Consider the following 11,313-nt stretch of genomic DNA (forward strand, 5'->3'; position numbering starts at 1 on the left):
AGGCTCAACTAAAAAAAAGAAAATTCGATTCAAACCCCTCAGTGCTATCCTGACACTGTATGCAAAACCAATTTTCCCAGAGAGGTTAGCCAGAAAAAAAATTAAATGTCATTTGTAACATCTGAGGTGACCAAGATACAGAAGAGCAAGAGTCAGAGGACCTGTTTGTTGGGTGAGGGTAGATCTGCTGTGAGTTCCTGAGAATAATGACCACAGGGACTTGGGATCTGATGAAGACTGACCCTGACCTCTCTCCCCTGCTGACACACTCACCCTGCTGATAGCTTTTTTTTTTTTTTTTGGAAAAAGAAATGTTTTATTCCTCTTTGCGCAGAACAGTATATGAAGGTGGCTATCATCCTGACTCCGTACATCTCTTACACAAAAATGCCCCCTCCGGGATGCCCAGTTATCCGCCCACTTGGAGAACTGGCAGTTAGTGGGTGGGGGGCAGGACGCTAAGTCTCAGGAAGGTTTCTTGTGACATTTTTGTGGGAAGTTTTGGGTCAAGGGGAGAGATGACCCAACAGTGGGTGTCCCATCCTCCGTCTTCCTGGGGAAAGCCAAATCCCAAAGGTCTTCTGAAGAAAGGCACCTCTCTCGGCGACCTAGGGAAGGGAGGCGCCCAGACCTACTTCCCGGATGTAAGGCTGAGGCAGAGGGAGGACAGGGTTAAGCAGCAGAGATCACAGACCCAAGGCAGAGGAGTGAGGTGCCTGTGGGAGAGAGAAGCGGACTGAGAGAGCCCAGAGGCCCAAGTCATAAATTCCACCCTGTCCCCAGTTCTGAGCAGAAACTCTTCTTCCCAAGACTGGAATGGCGTTTTAGATCAAGGACTGGCTTTGCTCCAGGGCACACACAGGGCAAGCCAGGCAGAGCTCGCAGGGGTAGTGAAGGTGGAAAGTTAAGGTATCAGACGGAGAGACAGACACTCCCACACCGAACACTCACAGACCACAGCAGTTTTGAAGCTATCAGCCAGGATCAGGGTAAAAAATGCAGCTGTGTCTGAAATACAGAATTTTATAAGCCCTCTCCAATAAAATTTAAATCACTGCTCCTTCCACTCTGTCCCCTGACTATGAGCTGTTCCCAATCTTTTTTCCAAGGCTGGAGGCCTGGGCAGTAAAAAGGAATGGGAGAAAATACCGAGTCCAGCAAGCGGGACTGTGGCTGAGACTTCATATGCCTCTCCCCACCCGCACTCCTTCTATAGAAAAGAATTCTCTCTCTCTCCCCTTGCTGAGCATATGGACTGTTGGGATGAAGGCCGGGTAAAGGCAAAGGGAGGAAAACACTCAGCACATTCTTTCTCCTGCTTTGATCTTAAGTGTAGCTGCAGCAAAGGGCACAGAAGTGGAGGAGAAAATATGGGGGATAGGAGAGCATGGGAGTATAATCCAGTCGAGCAAGGAAGAGGGTGCTTCCCCTGCCCTGTGTCCAAATCTGCTAAGAGCTTTACTCCCAGGACTGCAAAAAAGAGTGAGAAGGAACGGGAAGTGTATACGGGTTTGCGAGGGGGCAACCACAGAAAGGATGGAGATTTAAGGATCCCTGTTATCCCCGAGATGACCCTGAGAGCATCAGTTGTGGGGCTGGATGAGAAGTTACAGCAGACTTGTGGATTTTTTGAGGGAGTGAGGAGCCAGGAACAGTGGGGTCTTCACCAAAGGAGTGACCACTTGATCTGTTCTTTGGCTGACTGCAGCACCTGAGACACGGTCTGCTCCGTAAGGGGTACATCTTCTCCCCTTAATGCCACCCAGTGTACCACTTGCTGGGAATCGCTCTCCAGGATCACCCCTCCATCTACGATTTCATCCACAGCCAAGAAGAGCCCCTCCATGTTCTCCAGCAGAGCTCGCTTTTCTACATTTTTCCTTAGCATCTGGCTCAAGGAGTCAAAGAGGCAATTCAGAACAGCCATGAGCATCAGCTCATTTTCACAGGAGCTGCCGATCACATAGAAATAGAGATCGATGCTGCTTTTGTATACCACTGTCAGGCCTTCCAAGAGGGCAATTTCACTGTCAGTCCGGTGAGTCTTGTTGAAAATGTTCTTCTCAAAGGCCTTTTGCTCCTTGATACTGGGGTAGGCAAAAAGTCGATCTCCATCATTGTCCAGAATCAGGATGGCTTTGACAGTATACAGGGAGGGTTCCAAAATCAGCGCCTCCATTTTGCCCCACAGCTGATGCCGACGTGGAGCCCTGATGATAGCTTTTGCTTCCTCTCGAAAATGTCAGAAAGAACCACTTAGCCAGGAGTGTCCCCCAAATGCTCTTGAACCAAAACGACAGGGACAGGGAGATGCTAACTCCGTGAGGCTTTTCTGGGTGTTGATTTCCCTGTAGGAGCTCTTTTTGCTACTGTAGTAGAATTCTGACCATCCTGGGTCAGGCATGGTTGAGTAAGGGAATCCCAGCATAGGGATTGCAGACCTCCCTGTTGACTGTGTGCCCCTAGGCATGTGTGAGCCTCAGTTTCCTCATCTGTAAGATGGGGCAATAATACCTACCTCACAGGGGTGTTGTGAGGACTAAATGTGATGAGGGTAGTAGCAGCCATGTGATGTGCATGACTGAACTGCCTTCTCCCACTCCAGTGGGGATCTAGCACCACCTGACCGTGGGGTGGGGTGGGCTCTCCCTGCATCTTCTAAGCACTGACTGAAGCCCTCTTCCCTCCCCTCCTACCTCACACAGAATCTCATTTTAGTCAGAATGCTGTCAGCCTCCCCGCACTAGGCAAGAAAACAAGCCACTACCGATGGAGGGGCCCACCCTAAGGGCAGTCCCAGGGCTGCCTAGGTCCTCACCCCCTTCTCCTCTGCCTGGCACCCTCAACTCCCCTCCTTTGTGTCTCTGTCCTCTGCTGCAGCACCTTCCTATCAGCACTGTGAAATGGACACCTCGCCAACTTGAAACAACCCCTCCCAGGTTTGTCACCCGTCCTGCTCTCCCCTGAGATTTCTTGGCCCCTGAGGGGTTGGCATTCATCTGTTTTTCCTGTTATCTCCAATTACAGTGGACCCTGCTGCCCGAACCACTCCTCCCAGCCAGCATCTGTCCCTACAATCCCTCCTCGCCAGGTGTCTCCTGATTCTCTGAAGGCCCCGTTCCCCCAACCCGCAGACATTCCCTCCTGGGATAGCCTCCTGTGGCTTCTGTGACACCAGGCTCTGCTGTCCCTCCACCTCTCTGGGCTCCAGCTCCCCGTCACCTGTCCCCATCCATGTACACCTGCCCCACCTTGGACCAGCTCGCCCAGGCCCATTGCTCCATGTGCCACATCCTTGGCTCCTGGGCTTCATCCGCCTCCGCCCAGGTGCCCACTGATGCCTCCCCTGGATGTCATCACCTCACCAACATATCCAAAAGTGGACACTCCCTCCTCCCTTGTCCCTGCTCCCAACACACATGTAATCCTCACTTCTATCGACTGCAGTAAATACTTACTGGGCCACTCCATGTGCCTTGCCTTGTGCTAGGTGGCCCGGGGTCAGCAAGGCAGCAGGGCCCTGCTTTAGAGCGCCTTCACTACAAAGACGAAGCCAACCGTTAAGCGATCACAGGTGCCACCATCTACCCGGTTATCCAACCCAGAAGCCTGCGCGTCACCCGAGGGCCTCACCCGTGTTCCCTCCGCTGCTCCCAGCCCGAGCTCAGAACCGGAGTCACGGCTTGGACCCCGCGGGAAATCGGGGTCCTTGAAGCGGGATCGTCATCGGGTAGGGCGGGCCCTGAACTCTGGGCTCAGAATTGGGCAGTCCGGCCGGAAGGGGCGATCTTCTAGGCCGGAAGGGGCGGGATTTGGCGGCGGCGGCAGATCGCGAAGAATGGATACCACCTTCACGTTGCTGGCTGGAAGCTTGCGCCGGTGGGTCCCGCGCCGCTGGAGGGGGCGGGAGGCTGCGCGGCCCGAGGCTGGCCAGGGTGCTGAGCCTCTGGTGCGTCCTTTCCAGGCTAGTGGCCGAGCTGCGTGACGCCCTGGACTCCTGCGCCGAGCGACAGCGGCAGCTGGAGCGGAGCCTGCGAGTCTCCCGGCGGCTGCTGCGTGCCTGGTACGCGGACCCCGGGACCACCCGGCTAGGCCTCCCTCGGGCCGTCAGAACCCCGCTTAGCGACCCCGGGCCGGGCGCTCACTTCGGAGTTGCGGGTTGTCAGTGCTCCCCGCTTTTTGTGCAGGCTCTGAGACTGCGGGTCTGCCCCTAGGCCAGGCGGCCCTGGGGGCCTGTTGGGCCCTGGCCGTGCCACGGCTGCCTTGTGTCTTCACAGGGAACCAGCCGAGACCCTGGCTCCGGAGCCAACCCCAGGGCCAGAAACTAATGAAGAGGCCCAATCTGCAGGTAAACCTCAGCCATCTACCTTCTCCAGGTGCCGCCTCTGGCCTGTCTTCAGACATGAAGTGGTGAGGGACCTCTGCATGACTCTTGGTTTTTGCAGCATGCATACCCAGCCCGCAAGACCTCAAGGAGCTGGAGCTTCTGACCCAGGCACTGGAGAAGGCTGTACGGGTGCGAAAAGGCATATCAAAGGCTGGAGAAGGAAACAAGGCCCCCAGCCTGAAGTCTGGGTCCATTGTCACTTCCCCTGCCACCAGAGCCTCTGCCCCACCCAGGACCTCACACAGGGCTGGCAGCCGTGCATCAGAGACAAAACCTCCCAGGGGCATCCGCCAAACCAGGGTGCCTACCAAGGACCTCCCTGAGTGCAGGCTTCTGTCAGTGGGGGATCAGGCCTGTATGGGGCAAGGGGCTGGAGACACCAAGCCTAAATCAGGCCTCAGGAACGAACAAATAGTCCTGTCAGCTGCTTCTCAGGCCCCAGAAGCTTTTACACTCAAGGATAAGGGGTAGGTTTCCCAGACCCTCACTAGAGGAACTACTGTCTCTACCTGATCAGATCCTGGGCAGCAGCAGGAGTCTGGGTTTGGGGTGACAGGAAGGGCAGGGCATTGAGCTGGATGTGGGCCAGGGGAACCCCAGGATGCCACCCCATGAGGGATGGCAAGCCCAGAAGCTGGCAGAGTGGAACAGCTGGCTGTGAAGGTGCCATGTTTGATGCACTGGGGCATGACCTGTGCCCTATCCACTTATCCACCCAGCCGCAGGGCTCCACATGAGCTCTCGAAGGCCTGGGCTCTGCTTTCTCTTCTCTCTGCCAGGTGGTACCTGGACTGGGCTGGCTCCTGTGGTCACCCTGGAAGCCCTGTCTGAGGGGTGGGTGAGCTTCATCTCTCACTGGGCTCTGAGTAGGGAGTGGGGCCTGCAGCCCCCAGAGTGAGACAGAGCTGCTCTGAGCACCGGCTTCCCTGACAGGATCCTGCTGCAGCTGCCTGAGGCCTTCAGGAAAGCGGCTTCCCGGAATTCCCGGTGAGGCTGAGTCTTGTGGTTGGGTGAAGGGGAGGGGAGACCAGGGGAGTGTGGGCAGCAGGGAGGCTGAGGCTTCCCACTGGTAAGACTTCCCACGGGTCCCTTGGCTTTCTTTGCTGGGTGGTGACACTCCACATTAGGAGAGTCAGCCTCCCTAGGACGGCTGTAGTCACCTTAGACTCAGCCAGCAGCTTCTGAGGCCCCAAGGCACTTAGTGTCTCCAAGTCCCCATTTGTCTTCCTTGTGAAGATGACAATAATAGTACCAGCTTCTAGAGGTGTTGTAGGGGTTAAACAAGGTGGTGCCTTTTCGGGTGTTTGTGCTGTGCCTGGTACAGAGCCAGCATCCAAAGCTCTTACCAGACATTTTGGTCACCAGTCGCTGCTGGCTCCTCTCCCCTTTTTCCTTGAATTCTGTCCTAGCATTTCCCAGAGTGGGTCAGCTCTGTCCCCTTTTCATGGACAGTGTCCCCCTCGGTTCCCCAGGACACCCAAAGGCCCCTCCTGACATTCAGTAGAGCCAGACACCCCAGGCTGGGGCTGCTACCCTGGCCCTTGCCTACTTCTCGTGGCCCAGCCCAGCTGGCTGTAGTAACCACGTTGCTTTCTGGTTTGTGGGCTGTGCATGTGTGTATCCCAGCCTGTGGGCCCAGCTCAGCTCTACACAGACCAGTGATTCTGTGGATGCTGCTACCACCGCCAAAATGCAGTTCCTCCAGAAAATGCAGACAACTGTATCCTTGCGGGGCTTGGGGGAGTGAGGGGTGGGGGCCAGAGGTTCTGTCTCTAACTGGTGAGTCTGAGGAGGAACAACTCCAGGAAGGGCCAGAGCTACTCCAGGACCCAGCCCTTGGGGAAAGCGGAGGGGCCTGACCACAGGGGACTTTCCATGACCCGCATGCAGTCAGGCTGGCCTGGCCCCAGGCTCAGTGCCACGGAGGTGGAGGCAGAGGTGCGGCACCTGCAGAAGGCCTGCTTGCTGCTAAGACTTCGAATGGGGGAAGAGCTCATGGCAGGTTAGTGGGCCCTTAGTTGTGTCTCTGGTCAGGGTGGGGAAGGCTTCAGGACCGGCGTGGACCTGGCCTGCTCCCCGTGGCTCTCGTGTAGACCCCCAGGACTGGATGCAGGAGTACCGCTGCCTGCTCACCTTGGAGGAGCTGCAGGCCATCGTGGGGCAGTGTCTCCACAGGCTGCGGGAGCTATGCACAGGTGAGGCCTGCCCCGCCCGTGCTGAAGTCTGGGGTCAAAGTCCTCTAGCCACGGGGTGGTGTTGGGACTTTAACAGCAGCTTGGGAGCGGAGGCAGGTGGGCAGGATGGTCCTTCCCTGTGTCACCCCCACTGCATTCTGAGTTCTCTGCAGTTGTGCTGTGGAGCTGGCCAGCACAGCACCCCTGCTCCAATTTCTCTCCCGACACACAGACCCCACCACTCCTAGTAGCTTACTTATTTATCCAGTTATTGAAAAAGTGCCTTGTGACAATCAGAGAGGTACTGGCAGATGCCTGGTATTGCAAGAGTTAGTTGTTTATGGACAATAGGGCTTCATACAGGAGGCAAGGGGAGACTTTGCACCCCCTTAAAGGGGCCTGGGGAGGAGGTGCCTGGCTTGTGCCCTGTGAGGCCATATCCTCTGTCCTCGCAACAGTGGTGGAACAGCAGCTGGGGCCGTGGCCTGAGGGGAGGTTCCCCAGGGCCTCCTTGCCCTGTGGAGGAGGAGCAGACCCTATCTGGAGCCCCCAGTTGCTTCTCTACTCTAGTACCCAGGAGCTGCAGACCCTGGCGGCCCTCAGGCTGCGGGTGGCCATGCTGCACCAGCAGATCCACCTGGAAAAGGTACTTCTAGAGTAGGGAGTGGGTGACTGAGTGTCGGGGAGCCGTGGGCCCTGGGGAGGACTCTAGGTCTGGAGCCTCATGAGGGCTTGGCCTCAAGAGCCTATCTGTGCTCCTCCCGCCAAGACCCACCAGGGAAGGGTGGGAGCTGCTGGGCCTGTGCCCCTGTGAGGGTGCTGGAGCTTCTGGAGGAGGGATGGGCTGGGGAATGGTGCCTCAAAGCCGGCCCTGGTTTGAGCCCTCCTCTGGGGGCCCTGGGCCAGATGGGACAGGGCCCCCTTGAGACCTTGGTCCTGCACCACCCACCAGGTCCTGATGGCCGAACTCCTCCCCCTGGTGAGCAAGCAGGAGCCGCTGGGGCCACCCTGGCTAGCACTGTGCCGGGCTGTCCACAGCCTGCTCTGTGAGGGAGGCCAGCGCTTCCTCACCATCCTACGAGAAGATAAGCCTGCTGACTGAGCCCTTCCCATGGCCATGCCCACCCCCAGTCCCCCAGAACCCTGCAGCAAAGGCAGGCTGGCTCTGCCTCTAGCCTGACTGTTGGTGAGAGCCCCCCTTCCCTAGGAGGAATCAAATGAATGGGCATTGAGGGGATTTTCACTGGTATAGTGAGCCAGGGGCCCAGAGATGCCTGTACCCCCTTAGGAAACCAGGTTTCCAAGGGGCGGGGACTGCCCCCTGGCTCTTCCTGAGGAACTTAGGGCCTTTCTAATGGCTGCTAAACCTGCTGGTCAGGGCTCAGCTTGGCTTGGCTTTCCACAGGCTCAGGAGACCTGAGACTGGTGGGGGCTTTTCTTAGCTACTTCTGTTTTCTCTTGCTGTACACTTAAAAGCTACTTGTGTGACATTAAAACTACTTGAGAAAGTTTATATATTTAAATCATACCAAGGTGCGACTTGGTGCATGTTTGTTTTCTTCTTTGTGTTTATTATATACCAAGAATATATCAAGTATATTTACCAAGAATAGGCATATCCCTTGTGTACTGAAGGGAGGGGGCAAAGCCACTCAAGGTGGGCTGCCCTGGGGACTTGCCTCATACACTGGCCCTAGCATACCTGTAACCTCTCCCCACAAGTGCCTACATTTGTACCGGGCTTAACAAAAAAGCCACAAGCCAGTATTGCAGTGGACGGCCACTGTCTGCCCACAGCCATCTTTCCTGGCACCCATGCCCACCACCTGCTCCTGTGCCATTGCTGTGGCTGATGTGGGCCCCCCAGACTGAGTCCACCCCTCCCCTGCTCCACTGTCACTTCCAAGGCTCCTACCTCCCCTGTTGAAGGAGCCACTGTTTCTTGGAAGGCAAGAAAGTGTAGAGGTCAAGGTCACAGCCTCTGGGTTTACAGGTCACACACCTTGGGTTTACATCATGACTTGTTTGTTGCTCTGGGACTTCCAGCAAGATTCTTGAAGACTCTGAGCCTCAGTTCCCAGTGTTGTCCCCACTGTCATACTGGGGTAGTGGTTATTACCACTGGGCTGAAGATGAATAAGATGGTGTTAGATGCTTCACAGCTCTGCACCCTGGTGAGGGCTTCGAGGCAGCAGTGTCCCTTTCATGAGCCTTTAGTGAGCACCTGTGTGGACCAGGCACAACCCTCAGAGCTAGGGCAGTAGCCCTTTGTGTGGACAGTGATGTGTGAGACCAAATAACACCTTCTGCCCTGAGAAGCCCAGGCCCAGGAGGCAGATGACTCCTGGAGAAGGCCAGGTTTTCTGCAAGCCTGATGAAGTGCTGCAGGTATGGGGGATGAACTGGGTGAAGTTGAAGCCGCCTCAGGGTAGCCCCACCCTTCAGGAAGCCCTACTTGTAAAGGGCCCCACAGTCCAACAGGCCAGAGACCTTGGACATGGAGTCCCAGGTCCTTGGGGCTGCTGGGGACCAGATGACAGACCAAAGTAGAAAATGAAAAATCAGGGCCCTCACTGCACTGAGGGGGCCTCCAGGGAGTGGAACTCCAGAGCAGGAAACCCAGGGAAGGGGGAGAAAGGGAGGGAGCCTGAGGTACAACCACCTCCTGCTGCCACTCCACTGCTGCCTCCAGAGCTTATGTCCAGGTGCTGGGATTTGGAGGAACCCTTAATCTCCAGGGCAAATCCCACCACCCCCCTGTTACTGGCCACCCCAGAATCCGTAGCAGGTGGTCTTCACTGCAATTATTTCACCCACTGGTTCTCTTAGTTTATTGTGCACTTTATTGTCAGGGATGCTGTCCACCTGCATGTCTAGCTAAGCGCAGATGGGCACCCAGAGGTTGTTGACTCAATGACCCGCCTGGCCGGTCCTGGGCACTGATGGTGTCCTGCGGACCTCTGTGGGCACCTGGGCCTTCATGGGCAGGGAGGTGCCAGCAGATAACATGAGGGGAGAGATCTGGGTAGGTCCCAACACAAGGCTCCCAAAGCAGAAAAGGGAGACCCCCTGCGAGTTAGCGCCCGCCCACCTCGATTCCACACCACGCCAGGAGGCTGCAGCGAAGAACTGTCCCCGTGGCGTCACTGCATCGCCGGCCAATCTACTCCGACGTGGCGGGCAAGCGGGGCTGCAGGGGGCGCCCACACCCACCCGGGGCGCAGACCCCGCTTCAGTAGCGTGAGTGCAGCCGAGCGCCCGCCCCCTGCGCCTGCCGAGGCCCCTGAGCCCCGCGGGGCCCTACGCTCGCTGCTCTTGGCCACCGGCGTCGCGGGGGGCTCTTGGCCGCGCTGCGTCCTGCCGTTCGGCGCCTTGGTTCTGCTTGCAGGCGCCGCTGCCACGGCCATCACCTTCTCGCAGCGCGGACCCCGCCTGGACCTGGCCCAGGGTTCGGCGCGGGCCTCGGGCTACTGGCCGCCGCCTTCCTGTGCTGGCGCGCATGGCGGCGGCGGCAGAAGGCCGGGCGCGGGGGGCGGCGGGAGCCGGGGACGCCCTGAACCCACGCGCCAAGCCCTCTCCCCTGCGAGGTCACGGCGAGCCGGCGCCTCCTCCCTCCGGATCTCGCCTGGGCCAGGCTGGCGCAGTGCCAAGCGCGTGTGGCGGAAGCCTCCTCCCCAGACGCCGTCCCCAAACTGTCTGAACCCTCAGGATGCCCGAGCTTTGAGCACTTCGAGCCATCTCCCTCCCCTCCCCCGACTCAGCTCTCCCGCTCTCGCACCCGCCTCCGCCCATGTTGCTTTTGAGCGTTTCGCTTGGCGCGCAGAGCCGTCCTGGCTGAGCGCGGGGCTGGCGGCAGTCTGCACGGCACGGGGGCCCTGCAGGGTATGCAGGGGCCTGGGCGGCGGCGGGCCGGGGACTTGACGTGGCTACCCTCCTCGGGGCGAGGCACAGTGGTCTGTGTCCTCCTCCCCTAGCTGTCCAAACCCCACTGGTTTGGAAGCCCCTCGAGGCAAAATAGGCGCTCAGTAAAATGTTTGTGCTATATATGAACAAGTGGTGGCTTGCAAAAGTCTGGTGGGGACAGTAGGTCCTGGGCTAAGCCGGGAGTATTTTATCAGTTGGCCTTTTAAGAGAAAGACCCCAGCCCCCTGAGACATGTCAGGACCCCCTCGGTCCCTCTTCCCCCAGAGAGGTTCCTGGAGCCCCAGAGCTAGCAGCTGTCACTGAGTGGGGGCAGGGGAGGGGAGGCCTGCAGCAGCCTGAGGAGTTGCAGGTGGAGAACTAGAGGCTGAGCCTCTTCTAAGGTGCCAGGAAGGGGCAGGGCCAGCAGAGAGGTGTGAGGTCTGAGAGGCCCTAGTCAAGGACTGGGGACAGATGGCTGAGTCCCAAGTAGCACTGAGCCTGGGTGGGGGGCTGTGAGGAAGGCCCTCCCTAACTCCCATCACACCATCTGCCAGGGCTGCCCCCGGGGCCAGAATAGAAAGCACACCTAGGGCCACTCCAGAAAAGAGCCTGGGCTGCCTGCAGCCACCTCCCTGGGGAGCTAGTGGGGCAACGAGGCTCTGGGCCAGGTACCTGCCTGCTGACCCTGATGAACACTCTGCAGGATGAGCCCTGGGGGCCTTCACCCACACCAGAGGCCACCAGATGTTCTGCAGACCCTACCCCCAACTCACGAGGAGGCTGTGCTGCACACAAAGTCTGCAAGGCTGGGGAGGGGGAGCTGCTCCCTGCTTTCCTCCTTCCCAGCAG

The 11,313-nt window shown here is 58.0% G+C and overlaps 2 protein-coding genes across 4 annotated transcripts; one reads left to right on the forward strand and one right to left on the reverse strand.

Moving 5' to 3' along the window:
• Nucleotides 1-32: 32 nt before the first annotated feature.
• On the reverse strand, nucleotides 33-3,713 carry LOC116740383 (coatomer subunit zeta-1-like). The gene has a single exon (XM_032606012.1). It carries the CDS (start codon nucleotides 2,177-2,179, stop codon nucleotides 1,664-1,666), a length of 516 nt encoding a protein of 171 aa, XP_032461903.1. The 5' UTR covers nucleotides 2,180-3,713; the 3' UTR covers nucleotides 33-1,663.
• Nucleotides 3,714-3,808: 95 nt separating this feature from the next.
• On the forward strand, nucleotides 3,809-8,089 carry TEDC2 (tubulin epsilon and delta complex 2). 3 transcript variants are annotated; one of them, XM_032606009.1, is made up of 10 exons: nucleotides 3,809-3,879; nucleotides 3,965-4,063; nucleotides 4,278-4,348; nucleotides 4,446-4,854; nucleotides 5,321-5,374; nucleotides 6,014-6,107; nucleotides 6,278-6,389; nucleotides 6,481-6,582; nucleotides 7,020-7,207; nucleotides 7,514-8,089. In XM_032606009.1, exons 1-10 carry the CDS (start codon nucleotides 3,839-3,841, stop codon nucleotides 7,661-7,663), a joined length of 1,320 nt encoding a protein of 439 aa, XP_032461900.1. In that variant the 5' UTR covers nucleotides 3,809-3,838; the 3' UTR covers nucleotides 7,664-8,089. The 3 variants fall into 3 exon arrangements, with proteins under 3 accessions (XP_032461900.1, XP_032461902.1, XP_032461901.1); XM_032606011.1 differs by having other exon boundaries at nucleotides 7,132-7,207; nucleotides 7,514-7,656; XM_032606010.1 differs by having other exon boundaries at nucleotides 7,132-7,654.
• The last annotated feature ends 3,224 nt before the right edge of the window (nucleotides 8,090-11,313 follow it).

The sequence above is a fragment of the Phocoena sinus genome, chromosome 15 (assembly GCF_008692025.1).
Source record: "Phocoena sinus isolate mPhoSin1 chromosome 15, mPhoSin1.pri, whole genome shotgun sequence".
In the NCBI taxonomy this organism is placed as follows: domain Eukaryota; kingdom Metazoa; phylum Chordata; class Mammalia; order Artiodactyla; family Phocoenidae; genus Phocoena; species Phocoena sinus.